This window comes from Haliotis rufescens, unplaced genomic scaffold (assembly GCF_023055435.1).
Source record: "Haliotis rufescens isolate VD_foot unplaced genomic scaffold, xgHalRufe1.0.p SCAF_11, whole genome shotgun sequence".
Classification (NCBI taxonomy): Eukaryota; Metazoa; Mollusca; class Gastropoda; order Lepetellida; family Haliotidae; genus Haliotis; species Haliotis rufescens.
Genome location: NW_025963791.1, coordinates 612,369 through 637,664, shown reverse-complemented (window position 1 = coordinate 637,664; position 25,296 = coordinate 612,369). Strand labels below are relative to the sequence as shown.

General features: G+C 39.0%; 1 protein-coding gene across 2 annotated transcripts in view; it reads right to left on the bottom strand.

Annotated features, from left to right (window-relative positions):
• The window catches only part of LOC124126302 (uncharacterized GTP-binding protein C428.15-like), a 68,848-nt gene that overhangs the window by 42,986 nt on the left and 566 nt on the right, over positions 1-25,296 (bottom strand). For both annotated transcript variants that reach the window (XM_048392101.1, XM_048392100.1), the window contains exons 2-5: positions 23,882-23,959; positions 21,645-21,704; positions 6,130-6,260; positions 1,831-1,941 (exon numbers count right to left, since the gene is read on the bottom strand). In XM_048392101.1, the coding sequence (XP_048248058.1) occupies positions 1,831-1,941; positions 6,130-6,260; positions 21,645-21,704; positions 23,882-23,954 (375 nt within the window). In that variant the 5' untranslated portion in view covers positions 23,955-23,959. The remainder of the gene's footprint in view (positions 1-1,830; positions 1,942-6,129; positions 6,261-21,644; positions 21,705-23,881; positions 23,960-25,296) is intronic.

Genomic DNA, 25,296 nt, shown 5'->3' with positions numbered 1-25,296 from the left:
TTTTAGCTGACCGCATGTACACATACTTTAATCTAAATAATACATAAGATGAAAGATGCATGAGCAAGAAGTTCTGCTTGACAGGCTGGTGGTGGAGATGCAGCAACAACTCACATCCTAGTGGGAGTGAGTCAGTGTTCAACAACTCACATTCTAGTGGGAGTGAGTCAGTGTTCAACAACTCACATTCTAGTGAGTGTGAGTCAGTGTTCAACAACTCACATTCTAGTGGGAGTGAGTCAGTGTTCAACAACTCACATTCTAGTGAGTGTGAGTCAGTGTTCAACAACTCACATTCTAGTGAGTGTGAGTCAGTGTTCAACAACTCACATTCTAGTGAGTGTGAGTCAGTGTTCAACAACTCACATTCTAGTGAGTGTGAGTCAGTGTTCAACAACTCACATTCTAGTGGGAGTGAGTCAGTGTTCAACAACTCACATTCTAGTGAGTGTGAGTCAGTGTTCAACAACTCACATTCTAGTGAGTGTGAGTCAGTGTTCAACAACTCACATTCTAGTGGGTGTGAGTCAGTGTTCAACAACTCACATTCTAGTGGGTGTGAGTCAGTGTTCAACAACTCACATTCTAGTGAGTGTGAGTCAGTGTTCAACAACTCACATTCTAGTGAGTGTGAGTCAGTGTTCAACAACTCACATTCTAGTGAGTGTGAGTCAGTGTTCAACAACTCACATTCTAGTGGGGGTGAGTCAGTGTTCAACAACTCACATTCTAGTGGGAGTGAGTCAGTGTTCAACAACTCACATTCTAGTGGGAGTGAGTCAGTGTTCAACAACTCACATTTTGGTGTGAGTCAATGTTTCTTCAACAGCTCACATTTTAGTGGGAAGGAGTCAATATTTCTTCAACAACTCACATTCTAGTGGGAGTGAGTCAATGTTTCTTCAATAACTCACATTCTAGTGGGAGTGAGTCAATGTTTCTTCAACAACTCACATAATAGCGGGAGTGAGTCAATGTTTCTTCAACAACTCACACTCTAGTGGGTGTGAGTCAGTGTTCAACAACTCACATTCTGGTGTGAGTCAATGTTTCTTCAACAGCTCACATTTTAGTGGGAGTGAGTCAATGTTTCTTCAACAACTCACATTCTAGTGGGAGTGAGTCAATGTTTCTTCAATAACTCACATTCTAGTGGGAGTGAGTCAATGTTTCTTCAACAACTCACATACTAGTGGGTGTGAGTGTATGTTTCTTCAATAACTAACATTCTAGTTGGAGTGAGTCAATGTTTCTTCAACAGCTCATATTCTAGTGGGAGTGAGTGTATGTTTCTTCAATAACTCACATTCTAGTGGGAGTGAGTCAATGTTTCTTCAACAGCTCATACTCTAGTGGGAGTGAGTCAATGTTTCTTCAAAAACTCACATTCTAGTGGGAGTGAGTCAATGTTTCTTCAATAACTCATATTCTAGTGGGAGTGAGTCAATGTTTCTTCAACGGCTCACATTCTAGTGGGAGTGAGTCAATGTTTCTTCAATAACTCACATTCTAGTGGGAGTGAGTCAATGTTTCTTCAATAACTCACATTCTTGTGGGAGTGAGTCAATGTTTCTTCAACAGCTCACATAACAGTGGGTACGAGTCAATGTTTCTTCAACAACTCACATTTTGGTGTGAGTCAGTGTTTCTTCAATAACTCACATTCTAGTTGGAGTGAGTCAATGTTTCTTCAATAACTCACATTCTAGTGGGAGTGAGTCAATGTTTCTTCAATAACTCACATTCTAGTCTCAACTGTGTATCAACAAAGATAAACTGTCACAGGAGAAACTTGTACTTGGTAAAGCTATACACCTGTAACACTTATACCTGGTCCTGCTCCTGCTCCTGCACTGTGGACGTGTGAACATTGTCCGAGATCCACTGTTGGGCTTCATCCACCAGGGTAAACACCATGCCCATACCAACATTGTCCTCTGCCTGTAACCATGACAACAACACAAACAACATAGCCCTCAGACAACTCCTCCATGATTACAGTTTGCATTATCCATGATTTATTTCAACATTACCGTGTACCCACATTGAAAGACCAAGTGTACCAGCACATCGGTTACTTCAAACTATATAAAGACATGTGGTACAGTTTAAGAAAAACTTTTTCCATTTCTATAACCCATAAAGTTTAAAACAAATTAATTCTAATGATATGGGTTTTTTTTAATCTTAAAGTCAGGAACCCAATAAATCAAGAACATCTTGTTCAGACCATTGTCGTCAACTGGGAATGTTACAAGTTGGGAATGCAGTGAATGTGTGAGTGAAAGTTGTTGAACCTGTAGTCAGCTATATCCAGAATAATTCATAGCAGCCTCTTGTTAACAGTCTTAGTCTGGACGAGGCAAAATTAGACGGAAACATGGGCAATGATCTACATCATCGGGGCACAATGTTCAAACCCTTCTGGGCAAAATGTTTCGCCCCTTCTGGCCTCAATGTTCCACCTTTCTGGGCACAATGTTCCATATCATCAGGGTACAATGTTCCACCCCTTTCTGGGCACAATGTTCCACTACTTCTGGGCACTATGTTCCACATCATCGGGGCACAATGTTCCATCCCTTCTGGGAACAATGTTCCACATCATCAGGGCACAATGTTCCAGCCTTCTGGGAACAATGTTCCACATCATTGGGGCACAATGTTCCACCCCTTTCTGGGCACAATGTTCGACCCCTTCTGGGCACTATGTTCCACATCATCGGGGCACAATGTTCCACCCCTTCTGGGAACAATGTTCCACATCATCGGGGCACAATGTTCCACCCCTTCTGGGCACAATGTTCCACATCATCGGGGCACAATGTTCCACATCATCGGGGCACAATGCTCCAGATCATCAGGGCACAATGTTCCACCCCTTCTGGGAACAATGTTCCACATCATTGGGGCACCACCTTCACATCATCGGGGCACATTGTTCCACCCCTTTTGGGCACTATGTTCCACATCATCGGGGCACAATATTCCACCCCTTCTGGGCACAATGTTCCACATCATCGGGGCACAATGTTCCACCCCTTTTGGGCACAATGTTCCACATCATCGGGGCACAATGTTCCACCCCTTTTGGGCACAATGTTCCACATCATCAGGGCACAATGTTCCACCCCTTCTGGGCCGAATCCGATATAAATCCCTGTGACGTTCACAGAGTGAAAAAATGCATTTTAAGGGTAGTTGGGAGCATGTTCAAAGTGCATGTTCATGTTCATCAGGGCACAATGTTCCACCCCTTCTGGGAACAATGTTCCACATCATCGGGGCACAATGTTCCACCCCTTCTTGGAACAATGTTCCACATCATCAGGGCACAATGTTCCACCCCTTCTGGGAACAATGTTCCACATCATCGGGGCACAATGTTCCACATCATCAGGGCACAATGTTCCACCCCTTCTGGAAACAATGTTCCACATCATCTGGGCACAATGTTCCACCCCTTCTGGGCACAATGTTCCACCCCTCCTGGGAACAATGTTCCACATCATCGGGGCACAATGTTCCACCCCTTTTGGGCACTATGTTCTACATCATCAGGGCACAATGTTCCACCCCTTCTGGGAACAATGTTCCACATCATCAGGGCACAATGTTCCACCCCTTCTTGGAACAATGTTCCACATCATCAGGGCACAATGTTCCACCCCTTCTGGGAACAATGTTCCACATCATCGGGGCACAATGTTCCACATCATCGGGGCACAATGTTCCATCCCTTCTGGAAACAATGTTCAGCATCATCGGGGCACAATGTTCCACCCCTTTTGGGCACTATGTTCTACATCATCAGGGCACAATGTTCCACCCCTTCTGGGAACAATGTTCCACATCATCAGGGCACAATGTTCCACCCCTTCTGGGAACAATGTTCCACATCATCGGGGCACAATGTTCCACATCATCAGGGCACAATGTTCCACCCCTTTCTGGGAACAATGTTCCACATCATCGGGGCACAATGTTCCACCCCTTCTGGGAACAATGTTCCACATCATCAGGGCACAATGTTCCACCCCTTCTGGGAACAATGTTCCACATCATCGGGGCACAATGTTCCACATCATCAGGGCACAATGTTCCACCCCTTCTGGAACAATGTTCCACATCATCTGGGCACAATGTTCCACCCCTTCTGGGAACAATGTTCCACATCATCGGGGCACAATGTTCCACCCCTTCTGGGAACAATGTTCCACATCATCGGGGCACAATGTTTCACATCATCGGGGCACAATGTTCCACATCATCAGGGCACAATGTTCCACCCCTTCTGGGAACAATGTTCCACATCATCAGGGCACAATGTTCCACCCCTTCTGGAACAATGTTCCACATCATCTGGGCACAATGTTCCACCCCTTCTGGGAACAATGTTCCACATCATCGGGGCACAATGTTCCACCCCTTCTGGGAACAATGTTCCACATCATCGGGGCACAATGTTTCACATCATCGGGGCACAATGTTCCACATCATCAGGGCACAATGTTCCACCCCTTCTGGGAACAATGTTCCACATCATCGGGGCACAATGTTTCACATCATCGGGGCACAATGTTCCACCCCTTTTAGGCACTATGTTCTACATCATCAGGGCACAATGTTCCACCCCTTCTGGGAACAATGTTCCACATCATCAGGGTACAATGTTCCACCCCTTCTGGGAACAATGTTCCACATCATCAGGGCACAATGTTCCACCCCTTCTGGGAACAATGTTCCACATCATTGGGGCACAATGTTCCACCCCTTCTGGGAACAATGTTCCACATCATTGGGGCACAATGTTCCACATCATCGGGGCACAATGCTCCAGATCATCAGGGCACAATGTTCCAACCCTTCTGGGAACAATGTTCCACATCATTGGGGCACAATGTTTCACATCATCGGGGCACATTGTTCCACCCCTTTTGGGCACTATGTTCCACATCATCGGGGCACAATATTCCACCCCTTCTGGGCACAATGTTCCACATCATCGGGGCACAATGTTCCACCCCTTTTGGGCACAATGTTCCACATCATCGGGGCACAATGTTGCAACCCATCGGGGCACAATGTTCCACATCATCAGGGCACAATGTTCCACCCCTTCTGGGCCGAATCCGATATAAATCCCTGTGACGTTCACAGAGTGAAAAAATGCATTTTAAGGGTAGTTGGGAGCATGTTCAAAGTGCAAAAGGTCAAAATTTGAAAAAGGGCAAGATAATCGAATGTTTTTGTTGAGCCTCAGTACTTAAACAAACAAACCCCACACACACCAAATTATATTTTGAACAAAAATGAGTAATGGCCACAAGAGGTTTCAATTCTCGAAATGGTTGACGTGCAAAGGTCAAATAAAGGTCAAAATTTAAAATATTGAAAAAGCGGAACATCTGTGTCCAGCCCCATTACTAACTAACATACAAAATTGTATTTCTAATATAGCTTTTCCAATATGGCTGCTGACCATGTGAAGATCCGAAATAGAACAGGTCTTCAGCTACCCATGGTTGCCGTCATATTTCTATTTCTATATCTATATCTATTATTTTTGTCTACATATATAAATAGAATATATATCTAGATCTATCATTTTCGTCTCAGTGTTATTTGGACCTGTGAAGATCCGGATTAGAATATGTCTTCAGGAACCTATGCTTGCCGTAAAAGGCGACTATGCTTGTTGTAAGAGGTGACTAACGGGATCGTCTGGTCAGGCTCGCTGACTTGGTTTATGCATATCATCATATCCCAATTGTGTGGATCGATGCTCATGATGTCAATTACTTGATTGTCTGGTCCAGACTAAATTATTTACAGACCGCCGTCATACAGCTGAAATATTGCTGAGTGCGGCGTTTAACAACAAACAAACAATATGTCTAACATGGCGGCTCTTATGCAAATCTGTTTTGAACCTCTTGATAAAATTTGGGTGTTATCATTTGTGGCAAAAAGTATTTGACATTTCAGCTTCATAAGATGTTATGACAGATGGAGGATGGACAAACTGGCCTTACAAAAGTTCACTTTACTTTCAGTCTGGTGAGCTAAAAATGTAGGATTTCCCTTGATTCAAATATCACTGCAGCCACATTGTAGTATAATACATACAACTGATATGAGATGCCTTGCAAGCCCCTCACACTGGTTGGAGGCGAGTACTTTAGACCTCATAGGTATTTCTATCACTGGCACTTCATCTGGGTATTGGGTGGAGAAGGTGATCCGCAGCCACACAGGACCTAAATTAAAATCATCATTGAACATTATTTTGTCGGTAACAGCTGAACTTGAGTGTTGGACAACTTCTGGGCATGAGTAGAAATTAATGATTGTCTACAACAATGTCTCAATTCAAAAGAGGCACTAACTGCAACATTTAGACCTTCACATTTAGACATGTGTAATGCAACTATTGTTCCGAGGTGGACAGCATCAACGTTTTCTTTGGTGGTGCTAGTGTCACCTTTCAAACTCTCTCTCTCTCTCAGACTGTACGTAAGTCATTCACCCAACATTTAATAGTGGCAGACTCCCCATAAACAGCATGTAGCCGATCAGTAAGATTCTTGGGTGATTGGCCTTCTGGGGGGCACAGCTACAGATAAGCAACGTATTTGTGTAAAATACGGTACCACCCCAAAATATTCAAAACCAAATTACTTTCAATTAACTTGCGTACAGAAACACATGCATTAAATGAAAAACTCAAATGTATAAAAACAGCACGTGTAAATACCCAATGAAGCTTTTTCAGCATGCGTACAAAGGAGCTAATTTCCGAAACACAATTACGACCTAATTTACTTTCTGAGCCAAGCCTATATATTTAACACAGTTATATAAATCTGAATCATTATTTCATTTTTTTTTAAATCTTAAAATGTTCACTAATTTTGGGAAAAACCCAATAGAATGTTGAATAGATGAGTGAAAAAATATTGGTTACCCAATGAAAAATAACCCAAGTAGTATAGGTAATGGGGGTTCTGCCGCAACTCCACTGGAGCAGGATTCATATACCTATACTGCTACTACAGGAGGAATTTTTTATGCCAAAATGATGATGCGATTTAATGATAGTCATAAGATTAAGTTAAATTGACCCTAGCTCACCAATACCTGGGGACCAATCATTGCTTCTATTAGTATAAAAATGATGATGTGATTCAACGAAAGTCGTTTTAAAAGAAATATCAATATTAATTAATAATGGATAAAATTTACTATAGCCCACGAGGATATTGGAAAGGTGTAGGAGCAATAAAAAAATTAGCCACCACGGCTAAGGTATCTAAAGATGTGGCCAAGGATTGGTTAAAGAAACAAGCGATGTGGCAAATATATTTACCGGCACCGCGTTATATACCGAGGAAGAAGTTTGATATTTTTACAACGAATGAAGTTCATCAGGCTGACCTCTTGTTTCTTCCCCACGATAAGGTAAAACGCAAAACGTACAAATACGCTTTAACGGTAGTGGATGTGGCTAGTCGATACAAAGAGGCTGAGCCATTAACATCGAAAGAATCAACAGAGGTAGCTAATGCACTGAGTCGCATATATAAACGCGGACCACTAAAATGGCCTAAGCTATTTCAAGTAGATCCCGGTCGCGAGTTTATGGGATCGGTAACTAAACTGTTAACAAAGAACGATGTCAAAATCGTCCGTGGTGAAAGAGAGGCCCACCGCAGTCAAGCTATCGTCCAAAGATTTAACAGGACATTAGCGGAACGTTTGTTTGGCTATCAGTATGGGATCGAAATGAAATCCGAGCGATTGAGATCAACCAAATGGGTGACACGATTATCAGCCGTTGTATCAGCGCTGAATAATGAAGTGACGAGATTAATAGGGAAGAAACCATCCGATGCGATTAAAATGAAATCCGTGACTTCCGAATCTTCAGCACCGAGGAGAGGCAAAGAACGAAAACTTCCGGATAGAGTAAGGGTAAGATATTTATACCAGCCCGGTGAACTCGAAGGAGGCCTACGTCGCGCAACCGATCCCATATGGTCCCTTAAGACGTATAACATTAGTCGATTGGTTACGAAAGAAGGAGAGCCTATTCTTTATTATCTTCAAGATGGACCGGGTAGGGCATTTGTACGAGAAGAGATGTTCATAGTTCCCGACGGTACGGTATTACCACCATAACCATAAGCATAGGTATTTACACCATCATTATCAATCCATCTCTTTGTATCTAAGGGGGATAATGATGTCTTGTTCATTCTTAATCCATATATCCTATGATCGTAACTTCTTAAAGAGTTCATCTCGTGTTTGAACGTTCTACCGTTGAATAATGATTCTTTATACTGTTCATGTTTGATATGCTTTTTTACAACATACTTCTTAACGCCCTTAGCTTTTCTTATCTCTCCATTATCGGACTTCTTTATAGAATACATCTTAGGTCTTAATCCCACATACTCCGCTATAGGGGTCCCAGCACATTCATCCTTCATCTTACCTAACACCTTTTTATTTACTACGCTGTGCAGTGGATTATCTTTAGGGTAATCGCTCGTGTCGTACATATCTATTTTTTCTGCCATATCTTTATACACATCCTCGGTTTGTATTTCCATCAACAAAGAATCTGTGTCGGTATATAAAACCTCGCATCTATCGCCGTATTGCTTCTTAAGTTCGTTGTAATAAAAGTCATACATTAAGTGTTTTGATAAGTCGAGAATACTCATACCGACGTACACCGGCCTGTTGAATTTTATATTACTTTTCTGCATATGCAACGCGGCTAAGTCGTTATCGAATATCTTGCTTCTGTTAAAAGCCGGACTGGCTATAAGTTTCCTGAGTCTTTCTTCCTCATTAGATCTGACTAATTTAACATCAACACGCTTCCTTAGATTCTCCATAGTTTTACCAAATACTGAGTTATTCATGAGCTTATACAGATTCTTTTCGAAATCGCTGGTAGCTATCTTTCTTAAATCTGTGTTCAACCTTATATAGGGCTCCATCCAAGGGCTTTGATCGAACTTTAGAACTCTGTGTATTTTCTTAAGTTTCATACCTAACGATAGATACAACTGGAGATTTCTGTAGTGAACTATATATTTTGTTTTATCCATCAAATTTGGTACGAGTTTTTCTACGTTAGCTAACCTACTATTACCCATCAAGGAGCGTTGATATTCCGACATCCAATCTTTATTAACCATTAATCTTTCGGGAGCTAGCGGATAACTGTTATGATCTTTATGTAACGAACTTGGATATTCCAAGTCAACTTCTAGTATGTACCCTTTATTCACTTCGATATCATTATTATGGATATTATGGATATCATTACCTTCGATCCATTCAAAACCACCCGTGGGTAAAGGTTGACTCATAGCCCATCCGTACAAATTGTTAGCGTCGAGATATAATATGTGCGTGTCGGGTTTACTGGGATCGTATCCTTCCACTAATTTATTATTAGCCTTAGAATACCTTTTAGCTGCCATCGATATACCACCTCTTAATCCTTTCTCAATAAACAAGTGCATATCGTAATCTGTGAGTAGTTTTAGTTCTACGCCGGTCTTCTTCAACAATGCATCCCACGATAGTCCGGGACTGGAATAGTACCATGCCGGGTCCAAGCCATATTGTTTGAAACATGTCTTTCTAAATATCTCGAATATATCGGCGAGTAACAGTACATCGGTTTTTAAGTACAGATAGTGATAATCGCCTAAATTCTTACAACCTAATTTATCCCACACCGTCAGAGCGTGTTCATAATCGGCATCTGTTATTTTAGATTCTGTTAAGTTACTATAGAATGATTCGAGGGTTGGTAATTCAGTTTCTTTGAATCTAGACCAATCATCCATATATTCGTAAGGATATACACCTTTTCTCAGCAACAAATGACGAGTTATCTTATCGGTATATTTATTTGTTATCGCAAAGTCATCAGGATTGTTCGCATTAGCTAAATTGTCCAGGGAAGATAACAGAAACTGTACGGAGTCTATGAATCTAAGCCCATTACTTTGCTTTGTTCTAGATTTCCCATCCTTGTCCCTATAATGTATAGGTTTAGTCAACGAGAACGATATGTATTTTTCCATATTATTAGGAATGCACGTTAAACCGCCGTCGGTCTTCGAGATAGCTTGCATAATGAGATGTGAATCGTATCCCCTAAGGTTGTGAAACACAACGGGGATGGGTATTGTTTGAGAATTCATTTTTAGTTTCAAGTTACACTCATTATGAGCGGCTCCCCGATAATTACCCGTGACGTGGCAATGATCTCTTACAGAATCCCCATCCAGGGGTTTATTACAAACGTGACAACTCGTTGACTTCTTATAGGCACTCCATTCATCCCTCGTCATACGCATGGGTATCTTACATGATAATTTTTCCCTGATTATTCTCTCTTCATTTTGTAGATATTCTAGGAACTTTCCCGCTGCATCGGGACCTCTGTAAATCACCGGCGGGTTTGTTTTCCCATCATACCTTACAACTATATATCCAAACCCACAAGGAATATGTTCTTGAGTTTTGTACGTAAAACTATTATCTTGATTATTATCTTGATTATTTTCCTATGGGTTTGATAAGCGCTTCGAAGTCGGCGTAAATTACGTACGGTACTGGCATTTGATTACAATAATGTTCAAATTTTAATATATTTTTTCCCTCTTTAGGCATATCGATCCTGATAGCATTCTGTCCAACACCTCTACAGTCTTCTTTATGCGCTTCTAAAAGATCTTGTCTGCTGTACCCATGCAGGCATCTTTCGCAGAAATATTTCTTTTCTTTATGTTTTGTTTGATCGTATAGCAGCCTGTTTAAACTCTTTATCCACATATAATGATATTTACCATCTTTTTCGATCAGAAATGAATTGATTCTGGGGATATTTTCCGGAGAGGAGCTTATCCTGTGTACAACAATTCCTTTAGAATGTCCGAAAACATTTATAGCTAAATTATTTTGCTTTTCCACCTTATCAATTTGCGATATTGGTGTAGGTTCGTCTATACCATCGAAGTTGAGTCCATCGTTTTGAGGATAGCTAGAAGGTCTATTTGCAATTTTAGAATCTACGGGGAACAATGCAGATCTTATCATCATTCTTAAACAGTCATCGGATTTATTTTTTACGTTAATTATGGCTTTTTTATTCTTATAATACGGGGGTAAATCTATATAAGATCCACCTTTGAAGGGCATATAATTTGCTATATCTAAATATAAACTATCGATTTTATCCACACCCCAGCCCGAACCTCTATTAGTCCAGCGTTCTAAAGTTTCCTGTATTCTCTGAATTGATGTATCTAATGATGAGTTTATAGTATCGGATTCGGTTATAACTTCTTGATTGCTACGGAAATATGGTTCGGTATATTCGGTGCTATCGTCTGTGTTACTTTTACTCAATGTCATTTTAATCGTCAGCTGGTATTTTATACTATGTAATTCATCTAATTCCTCGTTAATTTTACTCGATATGATGGGCTTAATATCGTTAACATCCATGTTGGAATTAATATCCATCTTCCAACCTCTAAGATATTTACCAACGCCGGCGGATGTGGGTACAAATATTAATTCTTGATGTTGATTATCATCATCATTATTAGGTTGAATATCATTATCAATAGGTTGATTATTATCTAGTAAAGCGATCAATTCAGCTCTCCACATTCGAGAATAACCTCTCAGCCCACTGTTTCTCGCTCGAACTTTGAGTTCTCTAACAGTCTGGGGTCTGTTGTATTCCAAACCGAGTAAATCCATCAATTCAGCTTTCCTCATACGAGAATATCCACGCAGTCCACTTTGCTTTGCCATAGCTTTTAATTCTCTGACAAAAACCATTGTGGTTGAATGGTATATGCAAAATGAGACAAATGTCTAATTGGTTGTTTTCATATATCTAAATACATATTCTCCCCAACCTATTCCTCTCATTGATGTAATCTCTCTTCCTAGCATAAATAATCTGGTTCCTGACCCTATCAGCACCGTGTTCCTTACATAAACAATAACGACCTTTGACCCCTATCCCGCATACAGAACACGTATAGTTAATGTTTCCACGCCTGATGTAATAATTGTGTATGCCGCAGTAAAAAAAATCAACACAGCGTCGGTTACAAAGGGTAGTCTTTCCCATGAGTGTAAACTTGCAGTTATTCATGGTATATACATCTATCATATCATTTGTCTAAATGCAAATCACAGCTACACTGTGAGATATTGATTATGCATAGCCACAGCTGTCACTCTGACTTATGCATGGTATAGCTGAAAATCAATAGAGAAGTCAATCCAATAATAATAAATGTGACCTCTCGGTTCTTTTGTTCCTCTGACGGTGTATAAAACTGACCCATTGTTGGTCTCGGTATTGGGTCTAGTTTTTTCCCATAAACGAGGAAGTATTCGTGCATGGCAGATTCGACATCCTTAAACGTTTGAATTGAATGTCCTTCCTTAATCAGTTGTTCATGAATAAAGTCTAATCTCTTCATTCTCTGCTGTGTATATTGTAACTGGGCTGCTTGGTATTGTTCTAAAGCTTCATTATGTCGTTTACGCTCCTCTTCAACTTCTTTAGCGTTTGATTCCCTCATACTGGAAAATAAATAATTACTCCCCGAAAAAGCTAGAGCATTAACAACAGCTCCACCGACCATCATCGCAATTGTTGCCATATTCAAATCTTTATATGAATATAAATATTCAAAAGTTTAATTACCTCATTATGTCTTCCGGGATAAGTCCTTGTTTGATGAGCATATCCTTCGTTGCCATAGCTAATCCAATATCCAGAACCATCATTGGTATGTCATATCCATTAAAATCTAGCTTGGGAGGTGTGGCTTTAGTAATCATTTTAGCCATACGGGCATAGCCAATGGCCAAGCCGGTGACCACCGCTGAATGATACGTCGCGTTTACCAACATTTTACCGTCTGTAGCTGGAGTAGTCATGCTTCTTATAGCATTATATGGGGACTAACCTCTAATTGAACTTGTTGTTGCGGCGGGGGTGACGTTTTCTCTTCTCCAGACTTATAAAAGAACCATACAGCCGCTATACCAGCAACTCCTACTAGTGCCCATGTTTTAATCGGATTAATATTTGAATTATTTATTAATTTCGCTTTGCGCGCCAGCCCTCCCTTTCTTCCTGCAGCTATTTTCAAAGGATTCTTAGTAACTCTGGGTTGGTTTTTTGTTTTCACATTCACTGGTGGTGGTTCCTCATTCACTTGTTGTTCCGCAATCTGTTGCGTTTCCACAATCTGTGGTTCCTCGTTCACAATCTGTGGTGTCACCTGTTGTGATTGTGTCTCCATTTATATTATTAAGTGGGCACGTATGTTTAAATTGACAATACCTAGCCGTTATTAAAGCTGTGGTGAATGGAGCTAAGAACATTCCGTATCTATGATAAAACTCACAGCTCACTGCGCTTATAGCGTGTTCGATGAATGGGTCTTTCTCGAGAGATTCGCATAAATACAGGCGATGTTCTGCCGGGATGGGGAGAAACGTACTAGCTACGGCTGTGTATAGTTGTAATATAGAAGACCCTATCGTTTTAGTCATGGTAGCTCCCAGTCTAGACTCGTAACGCGCGTACAGTTTTTTAATTTCTTCGTCTGTCATGTTATCAATTTTTTCGATGGTATAATTTTCTCCCAAATATTGGGAACATTTTCCACCGGCTACCAAAGCGGCGAGTCTTTCTCTATGTTTATCTAAAGATTTATCTAAAGATTTATCTGCATCAGATTCTTTGAGCATTTGTTCGATGAGTTCGTCGCATTCCATAATGTAATACCTAAGGAGATATTTAAGTCTAACATAATATAATATGACATATCCAATACAACCCGTAATAATGAACTGTTGTGAAAGAATGAGGATTTTGAACCACATTTTATGTAATATTAACCACTAATGTTCAATTTGCTACATTTTTGCTACATTTTTGCTATAATTTGCTACAATTTTGTTACAATTTGCTATAATTTTGTTTAGCAGTTGCTACAATTTGCTATAATTTGCTAAGCAATTGCATAAGCAGCTGGTTGATCGGTTTTTACTACGAGTTTACAGTGCTTCGTTGCCGCTAACACTTTTCTGACTTTATCTCGTTCCCCCTTGGTATAAATGACATCATTTTCGCGTAAACATTCCTCGAATGAATCTCCATCTTTGCAATGAAACAGCGCTACCCATTTGGTTTGCTCTCTGAGATCTTTCAGGACAGAGTTGTATTTTTGAGTAAGTACCTAAACACTATGTTGAGTATGCCGACCGGAGAATGCTAAATACGAAAGCATATCCTTCTTTTTTGTGAGTTCTTTACTTGCGCTGCAGTCATCTATTACGAAAAGGGTTGATTCTCCTTTGTATTTCTCGTGACATACTCGGAGGCAGTCTTGTAATCGATCGCCCGGATCGACTCTGTGTACCCCGTCGTCATTCATTACCCAATCTCTCGATAGGTATGTTTTATTAACGCTTATAGTCGGGCACAGAATAATAATATGATCGAAAACGTCCCGATAATGACTTTCTAAAATATCTAGAATAAAGGCTGTTTTTCCGCAGCCCGTTTGCCCGCATATGATAGCGCAGTGCGGATCTTGAGGTAAAAGATTATCAATAGATTGCTTGCACGAATCGCCCATTCTGTATATTAAGTTGCGCATCCATAATCACGTACAAATATATGTTTAATTTACCAGCCGCTTCCTGAAGCTTCGTTATCTGTATGGTGGCACCCTCGCTAGCATTTTCTATTCTCCTCCCACTGCCGTGTAGTTGGTCATCGTCCGTTGTTCGCATGTCGAGCCATAGCGCGTACTTCGTTGTGAGGTATTCACCCATCTATACACTCCCGAGAGACAGATCTTTCACGACCGCGTTAACTTCCGGAGAACGTTTTATAGAAGGAAGTTTTTTAATCTCATCCCACTGGTGATACGCTTGCATTCCTTGGCTATATAGTTGATTAGGAACGCCCTCGATAGTCAATTCTACTTTTGTAATCTTGGGATTGTAGAACTTCTCGGTATTTCTTTTAAACACATCGGAGGGGTCCTCGAACAACATTAAAATACCCTTCAACGACCTCGTGGGGACGTTTAGATTGATATTCCACATCGTATCTTTTTTGTCCCTCGTGATCTTTCGGTGTCGCAGCACGCGATCGTACAAAATGGCTAAACTTCCCGAATACTGGTTACGAATTTGTCTGGCTAATTCGGGATCCGTTATCATATCGTACTCCAGAGAGATATTATCAATAGAATAGCTAGCATCATCATTAGCAGATCTGATTACTCTACCGTAGTCATTAAAAGTGAGTTCGTATTCTAACCTATCGCCTAGGGATGCTTGATAAAAGGGCATGTGGGAATCTAGTAATTCAAAGTCTAAGGGAACATAGAATCTGTTACCTAATGCGTCGGCAACGGCCTTATCTTTTACGAAGTTATCATCACCATTTTCAGCACCAGCGCAGTCTCAATGTGTTCTTATTACAAATACCTTGGTACTGTAAGTTTTCCCGCTCTTTATCCGTTCTCCAGAGATCCATGTAGCAATAGTATACATCGCTATCGTCGATACTCAAAACCTCATTACCGCTAATTTTAATGGCGATTTTCTTAACGATAGCACGACCTATGTTCTGAACGGGCTCCCTGTTAACGTCTGTAGAAGTCAAACTAATCGTAAATGCTAGTCGGACAGTTCCCGGAACTAACACATCGTGTGCGCCGAGATTAGGAAAGCGAACCAGAAGCGTTTGATTCTGATCTATGGTACTAGGGTTATTAGTTATAGTTACAGACTGACGAATTGCTTTGACCCCTAATGGATCTCGAAGTCTACGTTGTGGGTTTAACTTGCGTCCGTATTGTGAAGACATTGTTTATATTGAAATTATGTACCCTATGTTTAATATAAAAATGACTGATTTTGATATTAATGACTTTGATCTAAGTACCTTTGATGATCCGAATCCAATCGAAGAGGGTACTGATGAAACCAGGTTTAGTAGTCTTAACGATGAACTTTTACAATCGTCCGTCAATGATTATTACGATGCATTAAAAGATGATAAAAATTATGTTATCCCAATAGGTCGTGACTATTCAAAGTTTATGCTAGATAGTAAAGGAATATTACGACTGCGTGACTCTCCGCATATTGATCTTATGCATTATAGTACTCGTAAGCCCCTAGCCTTGTCTACTATAGCTGGTAAACATAGCCGCGAGTTTGTTCGTGATAAATTAGGTTTTGTAGAATACGGACGACTTCCTGCGAAGACTACTAAGGTTCTTCAAACCGTGCGTACTGAACTTGTTAATACAGATAATTTGGAAGAAGCCTCTAACGTGGCCTCGAACGGACTCGGAGAAATCTTAGATACCTATTACGATAATTCCACGGTCAGTGTATCACCATATTCAGAGTTCAGTATTAGGGAATTACGAGGTCTTGACAAGGCAATGCGAACAGTGCGGGGAGAACTCATCAATAATATAGCCAAGATATCCGAAATCGACAAGCATATAGCTAAAGAGAAAACAAAACTCGAACAGGCGGGCGATGAGTTCAGTAGACGCCGCGTAGCAGAAAGATTACGTAACTTAGAAGACGAAAGATTGGCCCGCATCGAAGCAGCTTCCAGTAATAGAAAGGCACTTCGTTCGCAAATCAGTCGTATTCGAGAAACTATCGATCCAGTACTCAACGATGATACTACACTGGCCGATAAAATTAAAACATTGTTCAGAGAACAGGGAATAACCATTGTCAGTATTTTAACCGCGTTGGGATTTATTATATCGACTTTGACTCTCTCGTTAACAGGTGGCAGTACAGGTGGTGGTACACCGCCTAACGATAAAAATGGTATAAAAGAGTGGATAAAAAAGCATTTAAAAGCATTAGGTTCAGCACTGGGAAAGCTCGCTGAGAAAGCCGCGGCTGCACTTCCCGGTATAATAGGGAGTGTTGTTTCCTGGCTATTGAATTTATTAGCTAAGACCACCACTTGGCTTAGTCAAAACTTGTGGGGGTTGATCGTAGCAATTGCAGGGCTGTTGTACGTGTTCGCTAAGAACTATTTAACCACCAAATCAGTTCGCTAACCAAATCATGAGTAAGCCAACCGAGACTCCACCCACTACAAGCGCTGTTTTTTCATCGATATGTTGTTGATTTTTAGCCTCAATATGCGGTGGTACTTGTGCGTGTGCATTAGTAGATGGTTGTGCATTAGTAGAAGTTTTAGCGATAGTTGGTGTTTGCGGCTTGACTATTCCCTTTTCGCCCGTGATCGTTTGCGTTATTAATTCAACGTTAATATCTGAATTTATACCTGGTTTTTGTTGATCGGTAGCGATAACAATTTTATTATTATAGCCTATCACTTGACCGATCTTAAGTTCCATATTACTTGGAGACATGTATAGTCCCGGCGCATAAACGAAGTCCACTTTGGATTGAGCGTACTGTAATGCATCTTGAAAACGCTTTATAGACGATGGTATGTCAACTGGTGAATTAATGGCGTCCTCCACGTTTGCGACAAACTGTTTTTGTGCATCGAGCGCCGTCCCAGAACCGATAATGGATGTTCGTGTTTGCGATTGTGCTCCGAGAATTGCCCATACATAAGTTCTTATCGATTCATTAAATCTTACAAATCCTGGGTTAGTAAAATTATTTTCCGTTTTATCATTAAGAAATTCATTCCAAGCGTTTGCGGTATCGTTCATTTGTATAAATTTTGTAACAATATAAATTAAACCACTCTTAAAACTCATAATATCCCCTCTCCAATCGTTACTCCAAAGTTCCCAGTCTTTATACCAATGATGAGTTTTAAGAAAATAATCATACATTCTTATGTAAAGTTTGCTGGTATGCAACAACTTAAACGCATTAAATGGACCTTTGTTAACCTCTTTAAATAAATCATCGCTTTCTTCTTTGACGGTTATTTCCCCTGTGTAAGGAACACCTAGACCATGGTTTGCTCCTTTAATACGCCAATCTTTACTCGTAGAAATATTAAATTCCTGACAAATACGCTCATACGCGGACCTATTGTACGGATTATTTGTGGAATTCCACGCTCCATCCTGCGGTAATGGAGCACTAATTTCTTTAAGTATACGTCTAATCTGATAATACACGTGAAATAATAAAACAGACTTATTTAGCATAAATCCTGGGGCATTAACAGATACGCCACATCCCGTTGTGGCACACCATATGGCAAAGTTTAACTGATTCTGCCAAAATTGCATCGGATTGTGAAACCAATCGTGCACCATTTTATCGCTAGTTGCCGTGACCCTGTACTTTTCAAAGATATCTGGGAATTTAACGAAAAATTCAGCACCAGAGGCAGTTACTATAATCGATTGATTAGTAATGTATCTCGATTTCATATTTAAGTTATGATATAGTATCATTGTATATTTAATATGTATGTTACACTACCTGGAATAACAAATGGTCAGTCTATTGAACTGCTTCATACTATCGATAACTCGGATGGACAACTCGAAGTAGCTCTATGTGATGTAACGTATTACCCACTGTGGACCAATATAAGTGTTGTGAGAGATAATAATGAGATACATATAATAGGTGAAAACAATGGTATTGATAAATTCATTACTATACCTGATGGGTATTACAGCGTATGCTCACTCAATGATGAAATTTTTAAGCCTAATGGAGCTAGTCTAACACAAAATGAGTCGAATGGGACAGTGAAAATCGACTCTGGAGAAAACGCTGTAGTTCTTATCCCATACTTAGAAGTTACACTTGGATTTCATCATAGAATAGGAATTATAAATTCTAACAAACCACAACAGGGAATTAAATTACCCGATTTAGTTCCCTATAAAGAGTTGTTCATCCATCTTGATCAAATAAGCACGACGGATAATATTCAACTAGAAAGTCCTTCAACTCTGCTCAGAAGTGTTCCAGTGAAAAATGAAAAATATAATAGCGGTAGAACGGAATCTTTCTCGTCATTACAATATAAAAAATTAAAGCGGGGAATTATTTCAGACCTCAAAATTTCTGTATTAGATGTAAAACACCAACCAGTACATATAGGATACTTAAGTGTAACACTCCATATTAAAAATAATGGTTGATGCATCAGGCCCTGGAACAGTAAGACAATGTAATACAATTGCGCTTTCCGATCTCGGAGACACGGAAGGATTTGGTAAACCCGGTACCGATGGTAAGTTATACGCTTTACACTTACACGATAATGTATACAAGCGGAAAGAAGTCACATTCACGGGTAATCTAGGAGATTTAAGCGATGTCGATGTTAGTAGACTCCTTAAAAACACTTCGTACAATATTACTCGCAACGACGATAATAAATGGACTATGGTTGAAGCAAACATCGAGTGGCTACTGAATATCGTCATTACCCCACCTTATGTGATGATGGGTAAGGGACATAATTTAACTAAGATAATAAATAGTGACATCGTACTCGCGGCTTATATCCCGTCAAAACGAAAAAGTGTGTTAGTTACCCCCCTGCCAGAAAACCCAGGTCATATGTTATATAGTCGTCCGGCCTTAAAAAATGTTACTTTAAATTTGGTTACTGAATTCGAAGATATTAAAGATAACTTGAGTGCAATATCTAATCTTTCTACGCTTATTATTGAAGTCTTGTTCGGAGATGCACCGGAAGATGCCTTTGAAATATTACCAGGTCTATCGATTAAATGGCTAAAGAAACACCAACGTCAACGTTGCAGTATTATTCATATCGGAGCATCGCCCGTTGCAACCCTCGAGGGGGTCCAAATTATTAAAAGTGACAGTATTTCTCTTTCTAAGATATTCTTGCCGTATAATATACATTTGATAAGATTGATGTATAGTCTCAAAACATTTAAGCAAGACCAATTAAAGACTATTATATGAACGTAATATACACTATGAGTTTATATCCTACGCTCGGTGAAGCATTTGAAAAGATGGAAACTGTTGATGGATTTCGATTACATCAAATAAGCGACATAAAACTTCGAATAGGGAAGGAGAGGGAGTTGAGACTTGGATTGTATAAAAAGTATCGCAGAGCCGTGAATGCTCTGGACGGAGTTGACACCGTGCTTTTAGTATCTGGCATGGGACTCGGTGTAGCGGGTATCGGTTTACTATCAACTATAATCGCCGCGCCTATCGTGCTCGGCATGGAAATAACCGCTGGAGTCTCGGGACTGGCAGGAATAGCGATAAAATTCATTTCTCGTAGGTTACAAAAGAAAGCATTAAAACACGATAGTATTCGGATACTGGCCGAAGCAAAGTTGAACAGCATTGAGGATCATATTTCGACAGCAATGGCTGATTGTAAGATATCCGAGGATGAGTTTCGTTTAGTGCTGTCGGAGCTCAACAAATACAATAAAATGAAGCAGGAGATTCGATCAAAATCTCGTAAGACCAGTGGTATTAGCGAAGACGAGAAAAAAAAGTTCATAGAAGAGGGGAGGCAACAAGCGCGTCAATTATTCCGTGCCAAAACCAAAGAACTGGTTGGAGATTAAAAATAGATTGTTTACTATCGTGTGATTACATTTAGACAAATGCTAACATAAATATATAATAATGGAGAAAGCTATTCAATGGAAAGAATTACCACAAGGTTTTTATTATATCAGTGATGTCAAACCAACCAAATACGGTTATCAATTGTTTCTTATCAATTTACAAAAAGAGTGTAGTTATATAGTCTGGTCTCCTAGTAAAATGAACGAAGAACTTAATAAAAATGTTGAATATCGCTTTATCGATAAAAATAATAAAGAATATTTTTATTACCATTTAGACTCATCTAAAGCAATGATTGGCCCCAGGTATTGGTGAGCTAGGGTCAATTTAACTTAATCTTATGACTATCATTAAATCGCATCATCATTTTGGCATAAAAAATTCCTCCTGTAGTAGCAGTATAGGTATATGAATCCTGCTCCAGTGGAGTTGCGGCAGAACCCCCATTACCTATACTACTACTATATTAAAATAGAAACCCTAGAGTAAAAACTCAATTGCTCAAAAAGTTATCTGGAGCTCTGGGTGTAAAAAATTGATAATTGCTATAGGCTCCATTTTGTCCATTTCAATGCTATGGAGTATGCTATCTCAGAGATGAAGTCACTTGACTGAAGTACACCAAATTGTGAATGATGTCACAACAAACACAGATCAATACTACTATAGGTCACGCGTAAACATAACAACAGCCTAGATATGCCAGGCAACACCGATATACTTAGTTCAAACAACACACTGAGTTTACCCACTCTTGCAATTAAGGAACCTATGAGATGGAAGAGGCGAAGCTGTGATTGTGAAGCTTGAGATGGTGACATGTGCATTGTCATCAATATCTGAACTTCTGATGTTACCCAGTAACTGACAAACAAATGGTATCCCCAATAAATCATGACAAATAGTGTTCTTATGTACAAATACTATGTCTAATATTTTAGCATCAGGAAAGCAAAATTTCTGACACTAATAACCAAATTCATTACCTGATAGTTCCACTTCTGTTGTCAATCTGACCATAAAACATGGAGGATCCTGAGTTATATCTGGAAAGGAATGGTGCAACATTTATTGTTTACTTTGCTGAAAAATTCCATTTCCTTGCCTTAGCAATATGTCATCAAATAAATTCTTGTCCATTCTCCTTTAACTATGATCCTTTACTAAAGAGGTATTATATTGGAGTAAACAATCTGGTTATATTAGACAAACTTTTGTTGAACTCTCATTAAATAGCTATACAAGGAACCAAGTCAACAGGACCTACTCATCCTATATTCTACTTCTCCCATTTTCATGAATGTTATATTGCAACACAGATACAAATGCAGCCATGACAGCGTTAGAAATTTGCAGTAGTCCTGTAGTCCTTGCCAAACTGCCCAATAGTTAAGGTATCATAAGGACTAGTAGAAATTTGCCATTTTGAAGGGTTTTACTATATGTTATCATTATAAGGACTAGTGGACAAAAAATGTTAGTTTCTACCACTGCATGAGACAATATATAAACAATTTATGGTTATTATCAGCACGTGCTAATAAACATCATTATTCCACTCTTTTGGTAATATGTACATACACAACAATTATGAATCCATTTCAGTGACACTGTGTTGTGCTGGCTGACAAACAGTGAGGAGGGATCCAATTTCTTCCCTAAATTATCAAAATGTCCATGGAAAGTGACTTGGGGCAGTAAAAGTAAAGATGTATCTAGTTATTTCCTTTCAAACAATTCTAGTAATCAGTAATCAAAAGCTCATTTCTGGATTTGGCCAGTACCCAACAAACATATATAGTTGAGGAGAATCTGCTTGACAAGTGTCAACTGTACACTAACTCTAGCTATTATTCTTGGACACTCTGGCCATTAAACAAGGCAACAAATGGCCGACAAATTGGAATGAGTTCTTCTATTCTATGTACATACTGTATTACCAACAACACCATTATCAGTAAAGAAACTGAATATACTTAAAATGGTTAAACTGTGAGGGCAGCTTCTAGGGGATTGAAAAAAAAATATCAGAGCTGAAAACAACTCACCATTCACATCTTACATTTAAATGGAATAGATTAGATTCTCAAAATTACAGACAATTCACTGAAATTGAGTGATCACGGATCAGAATCATGACACCTTTTAAAAAGAATTTCAACACTGTAATGTTGTGTACATAATATGTAAATGTACAATGCACTTATATTCTGTTGTATAAATATTATTTATACTTGTATATGTAAATATATTTATGCTGTTGTTTGTTCGTTGTGTTTAATGCAGCAATCAGCAATATTCCAGTTATATGACCATGGTCTAAGTAAACAAGTCTAGACCAAACAATCCAGTGATGGACATCATGAACACTTGGTAAACGATTACATGACATCAACCAAATCAGCAAGTCTGTTCCCCTGACCCACTTAGTCACCTCTCAAGACAAGCATAGAGTGCTGGAGACCCATATTCTTACTTGGAATCACCACGGATAATATATACTGATGGAAATGAATAAGGGAACAATGAAAAACATAGGGAAATAAAATGTACTGTCAGTACATTTGAAATAGCACGAATACAAATTCAACACGTCAGAATTAAATGTTGAGATGTGTCTGAGTGCATTGATTCCAATGGGTAATTATTGGTAGACACGACTGGGAACCCATGACAGCACATCATGTTACTGTGTCTAAACCTAAGTGTTCCCTTATTCATTTCCATCAGTATATGTCACATGTTATGAATATGTATATCAATTTATTCTACCATATAAGATGTAGTGTGAAAGTCAAATGGGATATCGATATATGAACACAAGTTCATGTAAGTAAAATAAAATGTCCAGATCAATAATACGACCCCCTTTCAGTGTTTTGTTCCACTCACAACCTCACTGTACCAGTCTTGTAAACAAAAGGTGCTCCCTCTTAAAGTGAGGTGTCCCCCTCTTAAAACACATTCCTTTCAAGTGTTCCAGAAAACTAATATTTAATTAATCAGTAAGTTCATAAAAAATGTGGAAAAAAGAAGTTTCTCTTCTTGATCTAAATCTAATACAAAAATAGAATTACGGGCACTGGAATATGGACTTTGAGTGGCATTGTTTTGCATGTTGAGTGGGTGAGCATTGTGAAATCTGTTGTTAGATATCTTCATCTTAAATATGTGTAGTATGCAAGTTTCAGTGCCAGTTAAAAACATTTAATCCATGACATACCTGTAAAATCCTCTCCAAAGATGGACTTCAAAGCTTCTATTTCCTCAATCTGTTCTTCTCTTTTGTCCGACATATTTCCTGCATAGATTATAAGAGAATAGCATTCAGAAAGCATGCAGATGGATGTAAACGTTAATAGATCTCACTTAACAGTGTACGAGCTGTAAAGGAACAATATAATTATTTTCTTCAAGGCCTATATTTACATATGGATATATATTTCTTACAGTGAATACAAACATTTGCCAAATATTTTCATAAAGTAAGTCTCCAATGTTTGCAATAGAGATTTTGAGTGGTGGGCTGATGTTAATTTAATATTATATTTGGTGATAGTTGTACATTCCAATATAACACACCTAAAATAGTGTCTTGTGTGAGTTTTATGGTACCAAACTTTCTGCTGGTGTCCAAACATATACCTTACTTATTATCAAAATTAATTGAAAATTATCAATATATGATATCTGTAACATGAGGGAGTGATGTTTGTTTGCTATCTAAACTTGAAATATGAGTATTACATCAATAGCAAATACTTTCTGATTCATATGTTGAACTCAATTTACCATTGAGCACACTTCCGACACTGCTGACATAAATGGTGTGAGAGTGCCCAGAATGGATCATGCCAATTTGTCACATACCCAATTTGGCAGACAGTGGAGTAGAGTTTCTACCTATAGTGGCAATAGTTACATATGTTTTCTACACAGATTGAGTTACTAAATATATTTGTTTGGGCATAATTATTGTAACCCATGTCAATTAACGTTTATAAGAAAAATACATGTAATTAGCAGCAAAGTTCGCATGTTATTAAGTTTATGAAAAAAATGTGAAGGACATATAAAAATCCACATTAAATGACATGAAAATGAGAAGTAGAATCAACATGATTTTTTTTTTATAATTTAATATATTCTATTGACAGTTGCTGAAACAGAAGTGAAAGTTATTATTATAAAAACAAGAGAGCATGTTTTAGTCAGTGACAATCATAATAAGTCTTATATTCTGATGAGGTGTCTGACATATGGGGTATGATTGGGACTAATTCATTTTATCACTTGGGTAACAAGCGATAGGTGGAGAGCTCAATAGTGGCATTTGTGATTATAAGGTATCTGACAAATAGTGTGAGAGTGAGACCACGAAGGGCGATACCAGTACATAGCTGCACATAATGCATACATTTTTACATAATATTAATTAATTTAAAATTAATTATCAGTATTGTTTGTAACATGGACACAAACAGACACGACGCAACACGGTAGACATAGTATTTACATAGTTCTTAACTGTTTGGTTGACATTCTAGAAGTTGGTGAGTAAATAAGAAAACATACAACTTTATGGATAGCATCTTCTGGTTTATTGGTTAAGACGCTTCCATGTAGAATCTCACACCG